Source organism: Aspergillus fijiensis (assembly GCF_003184825.1).
Source record: "Aspergillus fijiensis CBS 313.89 unplaced genomic scaffold BO72scaffold_14, whole genome shotgun sequence".
Lineage (NCBI taxonomy): Eukaryota > Fungi > Ascomycota > Eurotiomycetes > Eurotiales > Aspergillaceae > Aspergillus > Aspergillus fijiensis.
Window position 1 is genome coordinate 124088 of NW_024468990.1, and position 21617 is coordinate 145704.

General features: G+C 54.1%; 9 protein-coding genes across 9 annotated transcripts; 5 read left to right on the forward strand and 4 right to left on the reverse strand.

Annotated features, from left to right (window-relative positions):
* The first annotated feature begins 238 nt into the window (after positions 1 to 238).
* Positions 239 to 2452, forward strand: BO72DRAFT_484698 (eukaryotic translation initiation factor 3 subunit D). The gene is made up of 2 exons (XM_040947866.1): positions 239 to 545; positions 674 to 2452. Exons 1-2 carry the CDS (start codon positions 338 to 340, stop codon positions 2269 to 2271), a joined length of 1806 nt encoding a protein of 601 aa, XP_040803090.1. The 5' UTR covers positions 239 to 337; the 3' UTR covers positions 2272 to 2452.
* Positions 2405 to 5705, reverse strand: BO72DRAFT_51379 (UDP-Glycosyltransferase/glycogen phosphorylase). The gene is made up of 4 exons (XM_040949488.1): positions 4911 to 5705; positions 4220 to 4855; positions 3777 to 4169; positions 2405 to 3705 (listed from the first exon to the last, which is right to left on the reverse strand). The coding sequence occupies exons 1-4, from the start codon at positions 5546 to 5548 to the stop codon at positions 2628 to 2630; spliced, it is 2745 nt and encodes a 914-aa protein (XP_040803091.1). The 5' UTR covers positions 5549 to 5705; the 3' UTR covers positions 2405 to 2627.
* Positions 5706 to 6251: 546 nt separating this feature from the next.
* BO72DRAFT_526194 (uncharacterized protein) lies at positions 6252 to 7229 on the forward strand (the record flags this gene model as incomplete). Its single annotated transcript, XM_040950010.1, has 2 exons — positions 6252 to 6457; positions 6765 to 7229. The coding sequence occupies exons 1-2, from the start codon at positions 6380 to 6382 to the stop codon at positions 7224 to 7226; spliced, it is 540 nt and encodes a 179-aa protein (XP_040803092.1). The 5' UTR covers positions 6252 to 6379.
* A 385-nt stretch (positions 7230 to 7614) lies between these two features.
* flbB lies at positions 7615 to 9256 on the reverse strand (the record flags this gene model as incomplete). Its single annotated transcript, XM_040948469.1, has 5 exons — positions 7615 to 8071; positions 8122 to 8664; positions 8721 to 8808; positions 8871 to 8951; positions 9175 to 9256. 5 exons carry the CDS (start codon positions 9254 to 9256, stop codon positions 7615 to 7617), a joined length of 1251 nt encoding a protein of 416 aa, XP_040803093.1.
* Positions 9257 to 9345: 89 nt separating this feature from the next.
* Positions 9346 to 9717, forward strand: BO72DRAFT_446377 (uncharacterized protein). The gene has a single exon (XM_040944282.1). It carries the CDS (start codon positions 9516 to 9518, stop codon positions 9699 to 9701), a length of 186 nt encoding a protein of 61 aa, XP_040803094.1. The 5' UTR covers positions 9346 to 9515; the 3' UTR covers positions 9702 to 9717.
* Positions 9718 to 12113: 2396 nt separating this feature from the next.
* On the forward strand, positions 12114 to 13966 carry BO72DRAFT_446378 (uncharacterized protein; the record flags this gene model as incomplete). The annotated part of the gene is made up of 1 exon (XM_040944283.1): positions 12114 to 13966. A coding segment is annotated over exon 1 (1403 nt), but the record flags the coding sequence as incomplete, so codon positions are not given.
* Positions 13967 to 14529: 563 nt separating this feature from the next.
* On the reverse strand, positions 14530 to 16677 carry BO72DRAFT_373760 (uncharacterized protein; the record flags this gene model as incomplete). The annotated part of the gene is made up of 2 exons (XM_040941096.1): positions 14530 to 16547; positions 16617 to 16677. 2 exons carry the CDS (start codon positions 16675 to 16677, stop codon positions 14530 to 14532), a joined length of 2079 nt encoding a protein of 692 aa, XP_040803096.1.
* A 224-nt stretch (positions 16678 to 16901) lies between these two features.
* On the reverse strand, positions 16902 to 18949 carry BO72DRAFT_526198 (amino acid transporter). Its single transcript, XM_040950011.1, has 5 exons — positions 18638 to 18949; positions 18506 to 18576; positions 18332 to 18445; positions 17808 to 18268; positions 16902 to 17752 (listed from the first exon to the last, which is right to left on the reverse strand). Exons 1-5 carry the CDS (start codon positions 18797 to 18799, stop codon positions 16959 to 16961), a joined length of 1602 nt encoding a protein of 533 aa, XP_040803097.1. The 5' UTR covers positions 18800 to 18949; the 3' UTR covers positions 16902 to 16958.
* Positions 18950 to 19299: 350 nt separating this feature from the next.
* Positions 19300 to 21601, forward strand: BO72DRAFT_476167 (uncharacterized protein; the record flags this gene model as incomplete). Its single annotated transcript, XM_040947379.1, has 6 exons — positions 19300 to 19784; positions 19851 to 19955; positions 20018 to 20239; positions 20340 to 20482; positions 20610 to 21085; positions 21579 to 21601. The coding sequence occupies exons 1-6, from the start codon at positions 19590 to 19592 to the stop codon at positions 21599 to 21601; spliced, it is 1164 nt and encodes a 387-aa protein (XP_040803098.1). The 5' UTR covers positions 19300 to 19589.
* Positions 21602 to 21617: the final 16 nt, after the last annotated feature.

The window sequence follows — 21617 nt, forward strand, 5'->3', positions numbered from 1 at the left end:
TAACAGAACGCAAACCCGCCAAGCATGTGGATACAACACTGATAGCGATAGCAGCCCGATAAGTTATGCGCGTATCACTGACTCAGCAGCACACACCGACAATGTGTACAGATTTATAGTGGCGGTGTGATCCGCACCAGCCACATGCCAAGCCCGCACCAGCCACAAACTCGCGACACAAAAATTCCCTCGAATTGGCAAAGTCGATCTCATTTCAATATCCGTTGACCGACCAGCCCCTCCCCCAGACCACCTCTCCTATCTCGCTGGGTCGTCTTTTTTTCCCGTCATCTTTCCCTCTAACATCTCCCCCCCACACAGAGCTATACACATAATCATGGCTCCCATTTCCATCGCCGACATCGTCGCCGCCCTGCCGGCCGACGACACCTGGGGCCCCGCCTCCGCCGCCGACAACATGCTCGACGGCGTCCCCTATGCTCCTTTCTCCAAGGGTGACAAGCTGGGCCGCATGGCCGACTGGACGGCCGAGTCCAAGGACCCCAACCGGGCCGGTCGTCAGGCTTACAACCGTAACTTCCGAGGTACGTTGCACGCTTCCTTCTTTCTTGTGTTTCACGGCGGAAAGGCGAAAAACGAAGACAAAAGAAAAGGGGAAGGAAGTATCGTTGTGTGTGGACCACCAAACTAACAACCCCATCCAACCCTCCAGACCAGCAAGTCTACGGCGCCGGATCCTCCAGCCTGTTCTCCGTGGCGGTCGCCGAAGACGAATCCTCCTTCTCCGTGGTCGACAACACCCGCAGCTCGACGAAGCGCACCTTCGGCCGCGGCGGCGGCACGGTGTTCCGCGGCCGGGCCCAGCGCGGCGGCGCCCAGCGTGGCGGACGCGCAGGCTTCCAGCGCGTGGGCGGCGGTGGTGCCGGGGGCCGTGGGGGCGCGGGCGGGGACCGGTACTACGACAACCGCAGCGGCGGCCGGGGCAACCGGGGCCGTCGGTTCGGGTGGAAGGACTACGACAAGCCGCAGCGCACGCGCGAGGCGTCGGTGGCCGTGCGGCCCGACTGGACGATGCTGGAGGAGGTGGACTTCAGCCGGCTGTCGAAGCTGAACATGGAGGCGCCGGAGGGCGAGGAGGTCGACTCGTACGGGTTCATGTACTACTACGACCGGTCGTACGACAAGGCGCCGGTCAAGAACGCGGAGCGCCGGCTGCAGGCGCTGGACCGCGCCGCGTACAACGTCACGACCTCGCAGGACCCCGTCATCCAGGAGCTGGCCGAGAAGAACGAGGCGACGGTGTTCGCGTCCGCCGACATCCTGTCCACGCTGATGTGCGCGCCCCGCAGCGTCTACTCGTGGGACCTGGTCATCGTCCACCAGGGCGGCAAGATCTACTTCGACAAGCGCGACGGCGCCTCCCTGGACCTGGTGACGGTCAACGAGAACGCCGCCGACGCCCCGCTGGAGCTGGCCGACTCGTCCGCCGCCACCGCCGCCGCCGCCACCAAGCAGGAGGGCGCCGCGATTAACACGCCCAGCGCCCTGGCGCTCGAGGCCACCTTCATCAACCACAACTTCGCCCTGCAGACCGTGGTCGAGTCCGAGGAGAGCAAGGTCGAGCTGGCCCACCCCAACCCCTTCTACAACGCCGCCGAGGAGACCGAGCCCCTCGCCTCCAAGGGCTACAAGTACCGGCGCTTCGACCTGTCGCTGGAGCGCGACGAGGGCCAGGAGCCCGTGCACATGATCGTGCGCACGGAGATCGACGCCATCATGAAGAACCCCACCGGCGGCGAGGACCAGCAGCTGGTCGTCAAGGCCCTGAACGAGTTCGACAGCAAGGCCCAGGGCTCCGGCGGCGCCCTCGACTGGCGCTCCAAGCTCTGGTCCCAGCGCGGTGCCGTCGTCGCCACCGAGATGAAGAATAACTCCTCCAAGCTCGCCCGCTGGACTACCCAGGCCATCCTCGCCAAGGCCGACGCCATGAAGCTCGGCTTCGTCTCCCGCGCCAACCCCCGCTCCGCCGCCGCCCACGTCGTGCTCGGAGTCGTCGGCTACAAGCCCCGCGACCTCGCCACCCAGATGAACCTCAACCTCGGCAACGGCTGGGGCATCGTCCGCACCATCGTCGACCGCATCCGCGCCCTCGACGCCGACGAGGACGACGATAAGGTCAAGAAGTACGTCCTCATCAAGGACCCCAACCGCCCCGTCCTCCGCCTCTACAGCGTGCCCCCCACCACCTTCGAGGAGGATGAGGAGGTCGCCGCCGAGGAGCAGGAGGCCGCCGAGGAGGATGAGGAGTAGATTTTTGGGCGGCTTTCTACCTCCATCATTATATCCTAGTCATGAATTTGGTTCGCTGTGATTCTTTTTCCATCCTGTCCACGTCAAAAGTTCTTAGGTTTATGAACGACTATCTATGTTTTCCAAACTTATTTTCTCACTTGGTAATTTCACCCTGTAGACAAACCTTGTCTCGTACATCGGCTCACTCCATTCTTGCATTTGTCTTACGTACACAAGTACAAGATAAGGATGTATGGTAGTATTCGACGACATCAGGCATATCACAACTATGTAACCTTTTGTCCTTCATTTCCCCGAACCATACTTAGAATAATACGCCAAAGAGAAGACGCCCAAGCATCAGTTAACGAATCTCACTGCACAATCTCAAACCGCACCTCCTTCTTCACCCCAAAAACATCCCTCCACTCCTCCCACAACCGCCGCAACTCTTCCACGTACATCCGATGCACTTCCTCCACATAAGCCTCGTCCTGCACATACCGCTGCTCCTTGACCGGGATCGGTTTCCCGACGACCACATGGATCGGCTTGCGGAACGGCACCGTCACTCCCCACCGTCCGCTGATCACCCGAGTCGACTTGCCGGTGATAGCCTTCCAGGCTTTCGCACCTGCCGTGAACAGGCCTCCCCGGTCACCGTCCTGCTGCTTCTGACCTTCCCCCTCCCAGTGGCTCGAAGCTGCCTCACTGCTGTTTGCATCATTCTCTTCGGGATACGCGACGTCAAAGACCTCGTTTTCTCCAAACGCCACCACCGGCACTAGGCTCGCGCCCATCTCGATCGCAACGCGAATGAACCCCCTGCGCACCCCCAACACCAAATCCATGCGGCCAGGACGGGCGATGCGCGCCTCGCGATCGCCACCCACGCAGATGGTGATCGCCTGCCCAAGTCCGTTGCCGTCGTGGCCGCCGGACGACAGGAGCTTAATGCATGACGCGCGACTGACGCTGCCGATGCCCAAACACAGGGCGTACTCGCGCAGCAGGGGGGCGCGAAGGACCTTGTCCGACACCAAGAGAGTGTGATTGAGACCAGGAAACAGCGTGTCAAAGCCGGCGCCTTGGGTGGCGAGGGCGCCGATGGCACCGCGGATGGAAATGCCGTGTGGGTGGTATCCGAATATGTACTTTTGATAAGGAGCCAAGGGAGTGATGCGATAAAGCTTGAGAGGGAAGTAGTTGGCATAGAGTGACCAGAGAGGAGAATTTCGAACGGCGGAGGACGGGGAAGGAAAAGAGGGGAGAGAGGTGGGAGGGAAGTAGGTTATCATGAGGACGTAGACTGGATACAAAGTGCGGATGAGAAGCGGAATGGGAAGAGATGGGATAAGGACGAGGATTAGAAGAGCGTAGCCCAGGATAGGAAGGAGGAGGGACGTGTTGGTTGTAAGAGCGACGAAGAGTGTGCTGGCAGCAGTATAAAGTCTGGTTCTTGTGGTTAAAAATCATGAACACTTGATATGCATTTGAAACAAATGCAGGGAGGGAATACTCACTTTGAGGTTGCATATTTGTCCAAATGAGGACGATTGACGGTCTCTAGAATACCTCCGAACTTATTCCTGATTGTGCGCAGCTTGTCCTTCGGATACTGATTGACTTCTGGGATCGGCAAGGCCATTCTCTCCGGGTGGTATGCCAACTCAGCGATCTTCTCGGCACCTACGACTCGTCCTTCTCTTTTGCAGCACAGTGCAGATAATTCCTTTGCCTTGGCCTGCATTGTGACATTGCCGACGACCCTGATTAGAGCCCGGCCGAACTCATCTGCATCCACTGCTGGAGCAGCTGTTTTGTTTGCGTACACGCCGATTCCGAGCCACTCTGTACGCACAGCATTTTCATAGCAGTCTTGCCAACCTGGAAGAACGACGTGAGGTATGCCAGACCTGGAACGTATTACTATCTCTACTCCGCTGAGTCGAAGAGTGAAACTTACTGAATAGCCTCGTACCATGAGTTCGCACCACCATGATGCACGGAACAGACAATCTGCCCTGTCTGCAACATCGCCAATGGCTCGACCTGAAACCATGGTTGAATGCGCACCCGGTCATCTTTGATCTCAGCAGCCAGTATTTCTTCCGCCTCTTCAAAAACATGCGCGCAATCCTGCGTATGTTTTGGAAGCTTCCACAGCACTTGGAACTTATCCGTCCGTGAGTCCAGAAAACTCCTCACCCCTGAAGCGATATTTCTAGCCATCACTGGATCTGGCGCATACAAGGTCCCCAGGTTAATCAAGATTGTAGGTGCCCGGTGGAGCCACCGATGCAGCTCCGGATCCTGCGTCTTGACAGGCGCAACGGGTAATAGAATGGGACCACAGGGGAGGACATTCTCGGGGACTTCCATCGGCCAATCCAGCTCTTTCAGACCTGGAGCCAGATGAAATCGGTCGGGTCGCCACGAATCCGCAAAAGGGAATCGGCCCTGGATACCATGTCGCTTCCGCCATTCACGAATCTGTCGTTGACGGCCGCTACGGCGGTAAAGCTTGGCGACATCCATGGCGGCCCTGGTGTTGGAAGGCACAAGGCTCCAGGGAAGTGGATAGGGAAAGTCAGTCCCTGGCCTAGTGCACAGTCAGCCACATGCATTGGTTCATTGGGAAATGCATAGCGAATTACAAGGGAAATTTCCACGCCCATCCAGCAAAAGGCTGGAGCCCATACACCACATGGGATAAGGAGGTCGTGTAAAGAACAATAGCCTGGTGGCCCGCATTATACGCTGCGTCTCGTCCCTGAGGGAAAAAGCAGTCGACGAGGACAACGCTCGGTTCGATAGCCAGGACTGTCTCAAGACAGCTGTCATACACCTGCAGATACTCTTCCTCATTCCAGGCCCAGATTTCCTCAAAAAGCGATTTGAACCCCTTCAATGCGCCTTGATAACCGGGAGGATGGCAGATCGTACGTTTTCCTGTGCGTGCAAAAGCCTCACTGTTCGAGGGGCCGTTGAGAGGGTGAAAATGAATGCGCGAGCGAACTCCGTCGCTGTCGAGGTTGTTATCTACAAGCAGCTTCTCGATGCGTGGTTTCAAGGTCGGAAACGAGGCGATGTGCACGTCGGTGTCACCTCGCACCAGCAATTCATGAGATAATGCGAGAATCAGGTTCGTCTGCCCATGTTCACTGTTGGCAAGAAATAGCACGCGGGGCCTCTGTGTTGGTAGCGGTGATTGCGGTGGGGATGGAGTCTTCTTGCGAGTACTGCGACGCCGCAAGACAGGCGCTTGCTTTCTAGAGGTCCGGGACTTCTTCATGGTGGGCGAGTGTACGTGCGTGCGGCCTCACTGCATGTGCTGCATGTAGAACAGACGGCACGTTCTGGTAGAAGTTGGAGCACATGGGGATATAAATGGGGACTGTCAATCAAGGAGGTGCCTGGCCTGGACGCAAGGTTGACAACAGGGAGGAATGCTCTCTTGTTTCAAGGGATAGTGGAGGGAATGCCATGGTGCAGGGGAAAGGAGGGGTAGCATTCGCATGATGTGAGCTTAAAATTAAGCAAGAAAATAAGCAAAGGAGGTGTGAAGCTGAGATGAATTGAGTGAAGAAAGTATAGGAGGATAGATAGTTTAGATTGCCAGAGTAGTTAGTAGTAGAGTAGTGGTAGTAATCTCCGGACCCCTGGTAGATCTACCCGAGACCGCTGGATGTTGGGGAGATCTTCCCCAGAAAGAGGGAATGCAGCTTTTTCCATTCAGCCCTGGGCCAAAACCGGAGTATAAAAGATTTGAAACCGCAATGGGAACGTGTGTGTAGCTCGAGAGTTTTGCCAAGGGGAAAGGGGGATTCCAAAAATTAGAAAGAAGGAGTATGAAGCTGCCAGATGAGAGATGAGAGGATGTGGGAGTGTAAGAGAGTCTAGCCCCGTTAGTCATCGCGCTAACTAACTAACTAATGCTTTCTTTCTCCTTCCCCGCCTCCAGTCCAGCCAGAATAATCATCTCTCCAAAAGATCTACGGAGTACAGCCAGCTTGACCTCTCTTCTCCTTCTTACTCTCTAATTCCTCAATTTAAAGTCAATTCACTTCTTTTCTTCCCCTCCCTCCAGTGATATCACCTAGTCATCCTCAAACACTCAAACACAATGCCTGAACAAATCTCCCATCGGTCCAAGCCTCGTCCCACAGCCTCCTGTCTTCCCTGTCGTGCCCGTAAAGTGAAAGTATGTCTCTCTCTCTTTCCCGTTCCTTCCCCTTTCCCCTATTTGCTTTATCAGACATATAAGTATCATTACCTTTTATCCAACTTAATTCCTTCCCCTCCCCAAAGAGAAACCGAATCTGCCCACCTACCTTTCAAGACCCCAGGTCTATCAGTCTATCAGTCTTCATTCAACCTATTAGTACATGCATGCCCCTGTAGCTTCATCAAACAACATAGAATCTCCAAAACTGTCTTCCAGCTTCACCAACGAGAACCACTCTCCCAAAGAAAATCGCACTTTATAAGCCTAACATTAACAACCCCAGTGCAACCGCCTCACCCCCTGCGCCACATGCGTGGCACGCAACACCCCGCAAGAATGCAAGTACGCCGCTCCGGATACCGATCGTCAAGCCATTGCTCAAGCCGAGCTGATCGCGGGGCTCCGAAGCCGGGCGAACCAATTGCGCGATCAGCTGGGCATGGCGCGGGGGCTCGAGATCTTGGAGATTGAGGATCAGCAGCCATCCCCAGAGTCAGACAGCGAGCAGGAAGAGCAGTATGCCTCGATCGAAAACGAGATCGGAACGGGGGCCCCGTCACGGAAGAAGGAGGATCAGTTGGCCGAGCTGGAGGTGGTGTATGCGGCGTTGAGATGGGGAACGGGTGCGACAGTAGAGGAAGTCATCCGAAGGATTCGGAGAGGGGAGCCGTTGGGGGACATTGCTCAAGGAGTGGAGTTGGGGATGGGTCCGGGATTAGAAGACGGTGTGGTGGTCCTGGATTGATAGAAGCGGTGGTCAGTCTGCCCAGAGAAAATAGAAGATATTGCATATATCTAGTAGTCATCATCGCATTGCGTTACATGACATCGTCAGTGTTGCACAGTTGGTTGTACAGGGCGTGGTGGTGCGAGCTGAGTTCGAACACAGCAGCTCCCATTACGCAGCCACCCGCCGACAGAAACAGAGAGGTGGGACGAGACCACGGGATGGCGAGGCCTGGCGCAAGTCAGGCTGGCGTCAAACGGAACAGAAACAGAAATCCTGACGGATCACCACGGATTATGTACAATGTCGTTGGAAGGAAGGTAAAGGGGAAAGGGAAAACAAGAGAGGCGGGAAAGAGAAAACCTGGGGCTCCGCTAGTACTTTTGTTCATCAGTGCCAACCATGACTAGGATAGATCATCGCCCGGATTGCAAACATGCTGCTCGGCTTTCGTATCCAGCACACTGGTAAGGCAATCCATAAGCTCAAAGTCTTCCACAACGGCCCCAAAACCATAGCAGCGGACCTTGGTATTGAGGGTTTCGACGATGATTTTGACATCTTCCCGAGTCAGCCGACCATAGAGTTGGTGATTTTTGAGGCATTGCAGCGCCATGATCGGCGTGATCTGCCCCTCCGTCACCAATTGTCGGCTGAGATTGAGGAGCGTGGTCAAATTGACGTGCGGCAGGTCGTACGTCTTGTGTGGGTAGGTTTGCTCGTTCGTCGTCGTGGCGATGTAGCTGGGGGGTGGACAGGTGGCCATCAGCGCATGCCCTGAGAACGGCATGTCTTCATCGTCCGCCTCGGTGATCGATCGGCGGCAGAGGTAGTCGGTGTGTTCTCGACAGGGCGATTCCAGTCTGGATCAACGTCAGTTGCATGGGATTGGTCACCAAGAAAACACACTTACGTCAAGATGAAATCGATTTGGAGCTGAGGATCCGCCTCGAAGATGCCGGGTAGCTGGATCGGGGCGCGGCTGGCGGGAGCGATCTGATCGAGAGTGGCCAAGGCGTCACAGGGAGCAGCCTGATAGGCTGATTGAGGCGGCGCCAGCTCCTGAGTGGGCGACACATCGATCTGCTCAACGCCATGCGTACTCGGACTCAGGCTGGCAGAGACCGTCGTGGGCGGCGTGGTGTAGACGGGACCTCCGTTAGGGGCGACGTTGCTCGGCTGCGAGGCGACACTGCTACTGGCAAAAGGACTCGAATGATAGCCCATGCTCCCGCGTTCCGCCTTGCGACGTTCGAGTTCCGGCTCGAAGTTGATACCATGGGCCACAAGAATCTCTTTAAGAATATTATTCTCGTCGGAGAGCGTTTGCACCATGTCTCGATGTTGCACGACCGTTAAATTGGCAGCCGAGATCTCCTGCGTGTAGGCCTCTCGCAACCGGGACACTTCCGTCTCCAGCGATCGGATATACTGTTCCTTACGTTCCCGATGGGTTCTGCGCCAACCGTTTGTATACAAACAATGATTACCCCAGGTGGACGGGTTACGTACCTCTGGGCCTGGCGATTCAGTTCCTGTCGTCGGGTCATGGCCGGTTTGCTATCCGGCTTCGGACCTCGTCGTTTTGCCGGTTGCCCATCTAGCGTGGGGGAGGAAATTAGAGCTGAAAAGGTAAACGGATCGGACCGTGGGCTCACACACCTCGCGTGACTTTCTTCTGCGTACCACCAAAGAATTTGAGGAAATCGGCGCCTATGGTAGAAGGTCGAGATCCGGGTTGGCCTATTGAGTCGCAAGTTAGCTGGAAATACGCGACACAGTCGGGATACAATATGAGTGCAAGACAGTCGAGACTTTTTGAGTCAAAGCCAATGCCACACTGACTTCCACAGCACGAACCATGGAAAGACGGGTCACGGACCATCAAGCATCTGGACCCAGAAAAGGCCGAAGAAGAGGCAAATCTTGGAACAATGATCTCAGAGAAAGAGGAGAGTGAACTTACTCTGTGAGCCATCTGGCGGAAGTGTCTGACGATTTGCATTCGTGAGGTCCAATGGCATGGGGCCACCGTTTATCGAGGCCATGGTGGTTGTCGCAAAGAAGAATGGAGGAAGCGTAAATGCGACCGGCGCAGTCAAAATAGAAGGGTGACAGAGTGCGTGTGCGGTGGACGAGGAAATGACCGTCGATAGAGGTGGGTGGGCGGTGGTGGGAAGAAGAGACGCAGAGAAGTAGAGAAGAAGATAGAATAGATCGAGTGTGAATCCCAAACAACTCCAAGCTGGCCCATCTGGACCGTTGTCAGCCTTAAAAATCGCGGCGCTGGGTTTGAGAAGCGGGTGGATGCTGGCCGTCGTCCAAGCGTTTAAAGCTCCGATTCTACCACGCGTGGAATTGGATCCATTGTACCTACCGATGGATGGACAGTCGGCTGTGTTTCCCCGTTGGGTGAATCCCCGGGATTGCGAAGTATGGATGAGCAATCACCACGAGCACTCAATCAGTATGGCTAAAGGGCAGATGAGGTGAGGAAAACAAATTTTGTCTGTAAGACCGGTAAAGGAGGAATGAATGTGAAGAATTAGAGGATGGGAGAAGAGAGTGAGGGAGAGAGTGTGTGTGAGAAAGAGTGAGAGGAGGGGGAGGGGAGAGATCGGATAATGGATAACTACTAGTTAAGTTACTAGGTAGTTAGCAGTGGCAAGAGTGACAGAGCTCCAGACTGGAATTGACCTGGCCTGGACTGGACGGAAATGAATCTCAAGCAGAGTGATTGGTTCTCACTACAATCAAGACTTAGAGAAGGAACAAGGAATGACTGCTGATGATAAAAGGTGGACTCGGGATATGAAAGGTCTCACTCATACTATGTAAGCTCTTCTTCTTCTTACCTAGGCTGTTCCCCACGCCGCCTTCAAATCCATGCATGTTCTGTCGGGGAAGTGCCGGGGACCATTGGAAAGATGGAGGATAATACCGGACTAGGTACTCCGTAGTTACTACCTAGCTGCCAACTTATAGCCTAAGGAGCTCAGGCCAACTGATTTTGTACATACATACTCGTACTTCGTACTCCGTACTCCGTACATAACTGTGCATCACTTTCTGCCCTCCGATCTGATCAATCCAGCGGGTAATAGCAATTGACATTATAGGTCTACTTGAAGGAATCCTCCGCAGCACACCAGATCCGATCTTGTCTCGGCATTTCCACCCGTCAAGTTCTGTGAGTGCCCAGTGTTGTGATTCGACTGCTAAATCTGGTTAGAGCCTTAATTCACTCTTTCCGTAAACTCTCCTGCAGCTCAGTATTCGTACATCGTACGAAAAGCAAAACGCCAAGTGGAGCAGGAAAGTGGATTCGATCGGCCAAGGGGAGAGGGAAAAAAACGGGCAACTGGTCATCGTCGATAGGCGGCTAGACAGACACCACCCGCCGAGGCTGCCACCACCATCTCTAACCGACCGCAACGGCCCAGCAATTCGTTCAGCTTTGAAGATGAAAGGCGGCAATATCTCTCGGAGTACCTGTAGGTACGGAGTACATTTGCAAAGATACTCTTCTAGGTCATGTCAATAGGTAACAATTGGATTGATCTTCTTCTTTCCAGCGTCGCAGTCGGGTTTGTTGGTTGGATCGATCGTCCCTGAGCCGGTGCTACAGCCCACCTGTCGTCTGCTGTGGAACGCCTGCCTGCCTGCCTGCCTGCCTGCCTCGCTTGTCACTCGGGGACGCAGCCGGCTTGACATCTCTGAAATTCCGGGACGCCTGTGCAACATCAACGCGTCGCCAATAATTTATTGCCTAGGACCTTTTGTTGAGCGCAGTCTCTGCCGCGCCCTCTTTTCCTCTTTCTCTTTCCTTAGACTGACCGGTAATTCTCATACTACTCTTGACTCTGTTCCATATTCCCACTCTTCCATTGTCTCTCTCCACTCCGAATTGTTTACCTTTATCAGTTCAGACCCATCAGCTCCACCGTGCAGAGAAAGCCCTCAGTCTAATCAATCTAGTGGCCCCGGTCCAAAGTGGTGCTACCGTGCTAGTATCCGTTGCGCTCCATTAGTGGCAGGAACCGCACACTTTGTTTGATTGTTATGGTACGATTCCCAACGCTCCGGCAGAGCTGCGCCATTATTGGATCCGAGTCAAGCCCATATCCACCGAAAACTCTCCTCTACCGGCCTTTTCAGGTACATCGCGGTTCATGGATGGTTTGTCCGTACGGACCAATGGGGGCAGCTGTTGTGTCACGTATCTGTGGCTGCCGCAATACTGGTGCTTTCACATCTGTCACTTGCTAACTTCGTCCAATTTGATTGATTCGGTAGATCAGGAGATGAGCGCCTTCTATTAGCGCCGGTTGTGTTCACGTATGCTCGCATTCTGAAGCCTGAATGATCCCGGACCGTGCGGTGATCGAAGCTAATCGTCAAGGCGCCTTGCGAAAGCCAGATAGTTCGAATCACTTTTGATTCGCAATTGCATTTAGGGCGGCATCGCTTCTGCACAATCTCATCGGAAGATTACTGAGTAGTGCAAGTAGCAACGAATGTATTTGTTCCAGCAACCATTCAGCAACACGTTCCGGTCGCAGATCGCATTCATAGACTAGTTGTGGACTATGTGTGGCAGGTAAACCTTCTTTGACAGTCAGCGAGTGTGACGAAATCACTGAATAGGATTTGTGAGCGTAGAAGTGGCCTTGAGGCAGTCTCCAAAACTCAAGGCTGAACAATCGGCAAACAACAATGACGATCGTCGGTAGATGGTCACTCAATAGAGTTAGTTGAGTGGTCTGCCGGACCGAAAGCAAAAGCCGAGACAATACCGCCCAAGCTGTCCTGGATCCCGGGATTGTCTATCTCTTACCCAAGTGTAGTTGAGTGGATTTTGAGAACTTGAAGGAAACTTGGAGATGCGCATGCGCCGGAACTATTGAAAGGTGATCAGCGGCCTAAGGCTAACAATCTGGCCCAGACGGGCAGGCGGCGAGACTCAGCTCTTTCTCCGCTCGGCCTTGGACCTTTTGACCTTTGCCCCTCCCCTCCTTCTCTTTCAGCTTCGTTCCCATCCACAGCCCCTTCACCTTGACCAGACAAGAAGGTATAGGGATTGAAAGTCAAAGCGAGATCCACCATGTGCGCGCAGGGATTTTGTCCATTACCTCCCCGATGCCATGCTCGACTCCGAAATCCTCATTCACATCTCCGCGCCCGGGACCGTCCGTGACGATGCACGCTATCGGGCTCAAGTCGAGGCCATCCTCGCATTCCAGGCCTCCACCCGCCAAGTGATCACCTTGCGATCGGACAATGACCATACCGATGAAGTGAACACTGCCGACAGCGCACAACTGGCCGCCTCATCGGCGGCAGTAAGATCGACCGCGAACACCAATAGTGGTGAGGCTAACGATGATGATCGAGAGCTTAACACTGGCTCTTTGCATATACCTCTTCGGCAACCAGAAACAATACCAGTCTTGGCCGGGGTCTTTTCACCTGGCCAGCAAACTCAGCACGTCGCCGACTCTCTCGGAACCCCCATTAGTGTGGTTCCAGACTCGCAACCCGAACAAACTCAGCAGGATATCCTCGCCTCGCAAGATATCAATTCTCCTGTCACTGCCACCGTACGCGCTCACAGATCATCGCCACCTACAACCGATGTACATACAGCGAAGCGAAGCGGGGTAAATCCTCCAATACCGGAGAGAAAAGAGTATACCAGCTCTCCGGACCGCGTCCGACATGACGCTCCGCCCGTGCGACCACAGCCCGATCACGCCCCGCAGGAGACGTTGTCTCCTGTATCTGTATCGCGTCGCAAATATGATCTGCCACCTGTAACAGACGTTCCTCCAGCGAAGCGGAATCGGGTTAGTCCGCCTGGTATACCCGAAAAACAGGGAGATGACGAGCCTCTGCCCGGAACCCAAAACGAACCAAGTTATTATCAGCCGTGGCATGAGCACGCACAATCCACCCCATCCGTCCCTAATCTCTCTTCAGCACTTGATGCCCCTTGCCACGACACGCCCTCTACGAAAAATGCCCTAGTAACGACGCCCCTCAAGATCCTCCCGCCATTACCCCCAGTCTCCAGATTACCCTTCAAAACCCACATCACTTCAACCCTCGCGATGCTAGCCACGCGTCTCCGCTCAGGACGAACGTATACCCCCGTCAAACAAACGCGAGATCTGGACCCCCTCGAGCGAGGCTACTGGTTCCTCCAATTGAATCTCATTCCATCCGAATCCTCGCCATCACCAGCTGTGACCCAAGGCAATTTCGTCAGCACCAACACCAGTACAACCTGGGACGTCTCCTTCTTCACCCGCTTCTGGACTTTTTTGTCCGATTTCATCAACAAGGAGGGTCGTGCAGGCTGGGGCGTATGGTGCATTCTCGAGGATGCGCAGCCGCCAACATCCCTGCAGGAACCCAAAAAGTCGACCCCCGAACCCCCCATTTCCCTGCCAGGTGCAGCGGCGGTAGAAACGCAGCGCTTGACGCTCAAAATCTACGCGTGGGGGGAGATTGCCTCGCATATATACCTGCTCTTGTTTCTAGCTAGTGAGCGACGGATCCGGCGCATGCGGGCGCAGTGGCGCGACGGAGGTGATGAGGTTATCATAGAGATGCCGTAGCTTCCCCCCCTGGTACTGTAGCAGATCTGACCAGGGAATACTTTTCTTGGACGTAGTTGGCTACATTGGCTATTCACCTACTTCCAGTATATAGATTTCTCACTCGATACCCAATATCAATTAGGTTTTCGTTTTCAATCTGAGCTCGAAGATATCATAAGCACATGCACGCAATGGTTCTTCCAACGTCGGATGCCAGATTTGACCCGCCTCTCTTCGCGGCATTGAACCCTCCTCCGCCCCCCTTTCCAAGCATTCATTCGTGTCTTATTATTTCAGGTAAAATGTAAAGACACAGTCTATTTCCAAGCACTGGGGCAGTCAAGTACATTGATTGGGTAAATGGCACCCACCATCGAACAAAGTCCTTGTGCCGGCACAGTCCAGACAAGACACCGTAACAGGCTCCGCTGAGGTCCTCCGTCTCTGGGAAGAGGCTGAACCAGATATATAGGGCCGACAGCCTTTCGAGAAGCAGCGCCCAAGGCGAGATTTCACTGGCCAGCCCCGTCCCGTTTTTAGAGCCAATCCTGCCAGATCAACAAGCCTCACTTTACCCAGACAACCCAGCACGTGGATTTCAGCATGAAAAGCAAGCAAATCCACCTCAGCACGTTCAGAGAACCAAGTCGGGCCATGGTCAGCGGTAGCGAGTCCGTGAGGAGAGTGTGTATCACCAGAAAGAAAAGCACGCGATTCAATCATGTGGCCGAGCTGTTGAGATGGTAGAAGATATGGTTGAACCAAGTCTCGAAATCCATGTTGTCCGGGTGCGGATCAAAGGTGGACTGAGAGTCGGGAGTAGCCGTGTTACTTGGACTGCGATAAGGTTCGGAAAGGTCGGGGGGCATGGGTAATGTAGTGGTGGCGGTGGTGCTGCTGCTAATGCTGGAGTTCCCTTGTGTGGTCTGGCCAAATCGGAGCACATCAGCCACCGCGCGATAGAAATCCAAGTCCAGGTTCCCCTCCGAGGCAAAAATTGCATCGATGAGGGCAACGCCTCTCTGCGCGAGAATATCGCTCTTCTGGTCTGCGAGGCGGTTACGTGCGGCCAGAATCGCCAGCCGGAATTTATCGGTCTCAGGACCTCCGGTGCTATCATTTGAGGCGACGCTGACCTCGAAGCAGAGGATGATCGCGGCCGTGATGCAGAAAGCGGAGTGTGTCCAGACGAAGAAGTCGCCCTCGTTGATGATGGTCTCATGCTCGCGTAAAATGGTCAGTGCAGCGGCAACACATGTTCGTCGGGTGTGCTGATACGAAGAAGAGTGGAATGACAGGAACAAAAATGGGCGGTGGATCATGATGATCTTTTCCGCGGCCGTGATCGCGAGACTGCGTCGTGCGATCCCTAGCCAAGGGATTTCGAGTTCTTTCTCAGCATCGGGTTGTAACAGGAAGCGGGGGAAGCCCTTGACAACGGAGCGCATTCGTTTGTCCAGCAGTAGGACATGAGCATACTGCTCTCGGAGAGGCTTTGGCTGGCCCATCGACCCCAGCCCATCGATCAGTGATGGCATCAGATCTGCAATCTTCCGTAGCGCCCGCACATAGCTACTCACCGTTGGGACTGTTTGCGGCATGTCGGTCAGGTCGTAGTCGTCCGCGTTCAACGGAGATCCCGTAGAGTATTGCGAGGGCGAGATGCTATAGGTATTGGTGAAGGGGATGGCGAAGTGATCTTGAATCAGCATCTGACACCACACGCGCTTTCCCACTTCACGCTGTACGGTCTCGAGCCACGCCTCCTCGGTGTCCAGAGATGCTCCGCGCGCCTCTCGTATTCGATGCACTCCCAGGCATTCTGCAATACGTACGGCTGCCTTGAATAGGGTGGCGTTCAGCTGACTCCGGCCCAGGTTATGGGCAATTTCAGTGGAGATGACAATCGCCTGCAGCGCATATATCGACATGTCCTCGAGAAAGTGACCGGCATAGAGAGCTTCTAGCATAGCCGTCAGAAAATGATCCGCTGGAGGCATCATGTCTAAGTCGATAGCGACAGCAGCCTTGGCTCGGCTGCTAATGCGCATAGCAAACACAGTCGCTCCAAGAACCGAAAGGTAAAGAGCCATCCACAATGCGTGATCCGTTTCTCCAGTACGCCAAAACTTCTCACACTGTTCGAGAAATGTGGGTGCATGAATGCAGTCATGGTGCCAAGCCATATGGCATAAGTGGAAACGGATAAGCTTCTCTGCACTGGAAGCATCCATACCGAGGTCGAATGAACGTTGAGAAGAGCGCGGAATTGCTCTGAGGACTACGGGTCGGCTATACTGACATCCACATTTCAGATGTGGAAAGCATCCGGCAGAGTCTCTGCCCCATGCCAAATGCTCGATGGCAGTCACTAATGATGAACCAGCTGGCTCCACCGGCTCAGCATGGTACTGTGCTTCATTTGGTCCGGGTGGTAGCGGAGGTTCGGGCACAGGTGGCTGGGGGTCAAGTGAAGGTTCCAATCCCGTTTGAAGTTGAAAAATTCTATTCCGAACGTTTGATATGATCTGTGGTAGCTCTAGCTTTGCTGTAGCGGATGTAGATTCAAGAAGCAAGTTCAAATCCCCGACCAGTGAGTCGAGGAAGTCTACTTCAGCTCCATGTCGCGCTGCGCTTCGCTGCAACTGCACAATCTCACGAGAGCAGCTGAGCCTCAGTCGACTGCATCGGGTACAGGGGATGGTCTTGCTGCATTTTCGCTTGCTTTTGGTACATTCTAAAGACACGAGTTATTCGCGAGGTCCAATGAACTGGCCCACGGCAAGAGAGAGCCACTTCTACTCACCTCGACATGCTAGAGGCTGGCGTTGTGAGACGCGTCGAGATTGTGTAGGCACAGTCGACATCGACCTGTATCTACCTAACAACGATAAGAGTCCAGGCAATAAGAAACTTGAAGTATTATTGGAGATCAGAGAGGCGCAGAAGCGAATGATTAGACCACGGCGCAGCGGGGCAGTCGGTTGTCCGACCCGCACAGAGCATGCACGCACGTGCTGAGTCATCATCATTGTGCACCTCACAAACCTCACAAACAACTCTCTAAACACTACAATACAAACTCTCACGCCTCCTTTATTTTCATCCCAGATGGCTTCAAGAACTATATCCAATCCGTCTTCATAGCCTACAGGTCATGACCCCCTTTCTTGACCAACGTCACTGGTCCCTCATACTCCCCTCTTCCCTTGACCACATACATGACCAAACTCAGGATGAAAATAGCCACGAAGATCACCACACTCCAGTTGAAGTTGTCAGCCGCAACAGGAAGCTCACTTGGCCAGAATGACCAGAACAGCGCGAAGAGAACATATATCAATCCAATGATATTCACAGCCAAACCATAGCGGCCAAGCCCCCAGCGAGCAGGCGGCAGGCTCTCCGGGTGGTAGAGCTTTCGCCAGATCAGACAGCTCATGGAGATGGAATAGGAGAACATGAGCGCGGCTACATTGAGAGATACCACGGCATTGAAAGCGGTCTCAGAGCCAATGTTGATCAAAGCCAAGAGAGCACTGAAAACGCAGGTCAAGATCACCGAATTGACCGGAAGCTTACGCTTCTCGTCCACCTTAGCAGTCCATTTTGAGAACGGCAGTCCAAGATCACGAGCAAAAGAGAATGTTTGCCGAGCGGTGGAGGCGTTGAACAGAATGTTGCTGAGAATCACAGGGATCAAGATAATCGCCATCAGGCCATTGACTCCAGACGTATCAGTTGCCTGCTTGAAGACATAGATCAGAGGATAGCCTGACTCGTCGTTCAGGGCATCCTCGACGGAAGGAGTCGCGAAAAGCATAGTAATCAGCACAATCAACGCCAGGATTGCATTGGCGAAGTATGACCATGTGATTGCAATGGGCACATAACGACCGGCGTCCTTGATTTCCTCCGACATGTGGGCCGTTGCATCCGAACCTATTGAAGAGGATCAGTCTCCAGTCTTCTTCCTTTCCAGGCGATATTCACCTACTCAGACAGCCATAGATCGCGGAGAGTTGGCCCACCATCACCGTCAACCCCATCGAAGAGAATCCACCAAAGTTCTCGAATTTGGTGAAGACCGCTTCAGCCGACTGCAGGGGAGCCAGGACCCAAAGCGATACCACGATCACAACCCAGCAGAGCACATGTGTAGCGAGCAGGACATTCTGCATGCGGGCCATGAGGCCCGAGGCGTACACGTTGAAGTAATACGCAACCAAGATCATGGCAAAGACAAACAGGGTGCCCTGCCAACCCGTGGCGTCATAGCTAGGGTCTCTGACACTGATCAACCCTTGTATGATGGACCCTGTCAAGTAGGAACCGGAGGCCGTGCCTGCTTGCCAGGCAAGGACCGACATCCAACCGGTCACATAACTCAGAAACTTCTGATACCTGGCCGGTGCGAATTCCGAAACCCAATGGTACTGGCCGCCAGACGTGGGAGCCCTAAAAGACCACATATTTAGCTCATCATGAAGGGTTATTAGCTCGGGGTTTCCGATTCCTTACATCGATGCCATCTCAGCCAGGGAAACGATGATGAAGCCGAAACCCACGGTACTCCAGACGTATGACCATAGCATCCCTGCCAGCCCGCCGTCCTGCAAACCTTGATAGTTGGACCTGTCTTTCTGTGAACACGAATTCGAACGAAGCCCAAAGCTGAGGCCGTGGATTTCTTACAGCAAGATATATTCCCAGGTGGCTTGCAAAACAGCAGAGAAACTGAGCGCTGCCAGCGGACGGATGTTTCTCTATGAGTTGCATTCTTTAGCAAAGAATAGACAATTTGCAAGTGATGCTGATGGCACTCACCTTGAACTGCTGGGCCTTGCCCATGCGATCCATCTCCGTCATATCATAACGTGTTCCCTTGACTTCATCCTCATCGTTGACTTCATTGACCTCCATGCTCTGGAAGCCGGTCACCACAGGCTTCTTCATGCTGTATTGTTGCAGATCTTGTTGATTGGCCATAGGATCAGGTTGCTTGAAAGCTCAGGATGGAGAAGGCATGGAGGGAGCAGAAGGAGGGGGTCACGACCCAAAGAAATTTCATATCAATGACGACCGGAGACTGCGGGGAAGAAATTCGGACAAGGAATCAGGGAAAGGGGCAAATCACGCCAGCGCCATGCAAATTTGCCTGAGACCGTTCTCCGTACCGGGGTTACGCAAATTAAGGTAGACAAAGGACTGTGTTGCAGGACTAACGAGTTTAGTGGCACTAAAACCTCGCCTGCGCACGCCTCGATATCAACTAGCAACGGTCCGTCCGGCGGACCAATTTCTGATCCCTGCACTCGCTAATCAACAATAAACTACTAGATTAACATGCTTATCTTGAATGGGATAGGCTTAGCCTACTTGTCTCTCAGTCTCCACCTGAAGATTAGTCTCGACCTTCCCTTATCTACTACCACCGCTCTTTTTCCACCTCGGCACAAAATCGCGGTCCGGTGCTAGTTTCTTAGGGTTCGGCCAACTGCCTTTTTGATGCCGCCAAGACTAATCCATGCATCGTCTGAGTACTTCGAGCCTATGCCACAGTTCAGCCACGCTGCATCCTGAATTTCGAACGCTTGAGGGGACCAGCAGGCCTAACCAGGGGGAGTCGCAGGTTTGACCTACCATAAATCGTATCGGCATTTTGCCCTGAGGTCGGCTCCCACGAGGATGCTTGCTCGACTTCGTAGAATCCACCCCAGCGTGGCATCCTCCTCTTCGTCTACTCATGCGTTCCTCTTTCTAAGGTTGTAATATTCTCATGACCTATACCAGCTTGCCTCCGGGCATCTCCCCGCCTTTGGCGGAGAACAATGCCCACAACCATACCGGGCTGATCATCATCTTCGCAAGCGTGTGTCTTTTCCTGGTCCTCAGCTCACTGGCCATGCGCGTCTACGCAACGACGCAGCGGTCGATGGCATTGAGCGATGACTATCTTCTGGGGGTTGCAGTGGTACGGAATGTGTCTCTGTTTGTTCAGTCCTTGATCCACCTCTAATGCCAGCACACGTCAAGACAGGCAGTCGCCATCGCGCAAATAAGTGTCGTTCTCTACCAAACGCACCTAGGCTGGGGAAAGAGCTCCGAACTCCTCGACCACTCCAGCACAGAGAGAATGGACAAGGTATAGCATGTTGTCATTCCCCTCCAAAATGCGGTCCATCACTGAACCCGAGTGATTGCCAGAGCGCATACGCCTCCGACCTGCTCTACCTCATTGTCCTCGGCCTCTCCAAATGCTGCACCAGTCTTCTATACCAACACCTGACCACTCACGCAGCTCGCTGGATCCCACGCAGTCTCTTGGGTGTGTCCATCATCTGGACAATAGTATCAATCATCCTCATCGGGATCCGCTGCAGCAGGACCCAACCATGGACCGACATCAACGACAAATGCCGCAGTCTAGTCAGTGCTTTTATCATCCCATCCCATCTCATCCCATCCCCCACCCCGGAATCCCTCAAATCCGAACCTCCCCAAGCCTAACCCTCCCTAAATCCCACAGCAACCCCACTGGACAGCAACCACCGCCCTGGACATCCTTCTCGAAATCCTCCTATTCATCTACCCCATCAAACTAATCTACAGCCTCCGACTCCGCCGATCCCGCAAACTAACCGTTCTCTCCCTCCTTGGCAGCCGGGGAATGTACGTTCTCTCCACAACCTGACTCGATGCCCATATCCACACCCCATCCATCCATCCTTCACTCCAAAACAACCCCCATAACCCCCCTTTCTCGCAAAAGCAGCACTGACAAGTGAAAACAATGTAGCCTCCTCATCCCCCTAACAACCATCCACTACCGCACCCTCCTCACCCAACTCCACTCCCCGAACCCAACCCTCCAAGCCTCCACCCCGACCATCCTAAAAGAACTATACCTCGCCACCAGCATCCTCCTCCTCACCCTCTCCTCCTTCAAGATGTTGATCGCCGTCTACGAGGACGACGACGGCCTCGCCTATTACACCAGTGACGGCGGCGCCCACAACAGCAAATCCCGGCACCAGAACACGACCAGGAAGACGCGGGACGCTGGTGGTTCCCGCTCGTCGAAGCACTATACCACGAAAATACCCCGCAGCGGTCTGCAAGAGGGTCGGGGTTACAGTACTGATGGCACTGGTGGTGGTGGTGGTGATACCATCGAGGAGGAGCCGATCCTGGGGCGCCATGCCTGGGGCGGTCAGCAGCAGCTGGGGGTGACGGGAATGGGGATTCGGAAGGACGTGCAGATTGAGGTGACGAGTGAGGTGGTCATTGAGTTGGAGGAGCGGGGGGTTGACGATCAGGATGAGGGGGATGATACTAGGAGGGGCGAGTCACGCGGCAGTGGGAGTGACTCGTACAATCTGGCGGGTGAGGGTGGACATGCTCGTCCGAATCACCTTGCTGGGAGGATTGGGGGTGCTGGCGCAGCAGGGTGGAAGAGGGATAGCAGTGGGAGGTTCTCTGAAAGGTTCTCTGAAAGGTTCGGTGGGATTTAGCGTCGGCGGATTGGCCTCGCCGGGCTTCTGCCGTAAGTAGAATCTCGCTGGAAGGGCATTCTCTAAGAACTACAATTCGAAAGTTGGGCTATTTTCTGTATTCCAATCCTGCCTCGTGCTGTCGCTCGATGGGAAAGTATAGAACAGTACCTGAACTACGGAGCGGAAATCGACGATATCATGATAAAGCTTCAGACCAGAAGCGTGACTTGGGCTGTTGAAGAATTACCCATACTTACATGTTACTAAAATAGAAAAATGGTCCGAGGAGAGATGAACGCATACCAATTCCA

Excerpts from the sequence above, each read along its gene's own strand:
- BO72DRAFT_446377 (XM_040944282.1), top strand. The coding sequence starts at position 9,516 with ATGCTGGCCGTCGTCCAAGCGTTTAAAGCTCCGATTCTACCACGCGTG.
- BO72DRAFT_51379 (XM_040949488.1), bottom strand. The coding sequence starts at position 5,548 with ATGAAGAAGTCCCGGACCTCTAGAAAGCAAGCGCCTGTCTTGCGGCGT. Across the intron at positions 4,856-4,910 it reads TGGGCGTGGAAATTTCCCTT|GCCAGGGACTGACTTTCCCT; the intron begins GTAATTCGCTAT and ends ACTGTGCACTAG. Across the intron at positions 4,170-4,219 it reads TCATGGTACGAGGCTATTCA|GTCTGGCATACCTCACGTCG; the intron begins GTAAGTTTCACT and ends AATACGTTCCAG.
- BO72DRAFT_526198 (XM_040950011.1), bottom strand. The coding sequence starts at position 18,799 with ATGGCCAATCAACAAGATCTGCAACAATACAGCATGAAGAAGCCTGTG. Across the intron at positions 18,446-18,505 it reads ACCTGGGAATATATCTTGCT|GTCCAACTATCAAGGTTTGC; the intron begins GTAAGAAATCCA and ends ACAGAAAGACAG. Across the intron at positions 18,269-18,331 it reads CTGGCTGAGATGGCATCGAT|GGCTCCCACGTCTGGCGGCC; the intron begins GTAAGGAATCGG and ends GTGGTCTTTTAG.
- BO72DRAFT_484698 (XM_040947866.1), top strand. The coding sequence starts at position 338 with ATGGCTCCCATTTCCATCGCCGACATCGTCGCCGCCCTGCCGGCCGAC. Across the intron at positions 546-673 it reads TTACAACCGTAACTTCCGAG|ACCAGCAAGTCTACGGCGCC; the intron begins GTACGTTGCACG and ends CCAACCCTCCAG.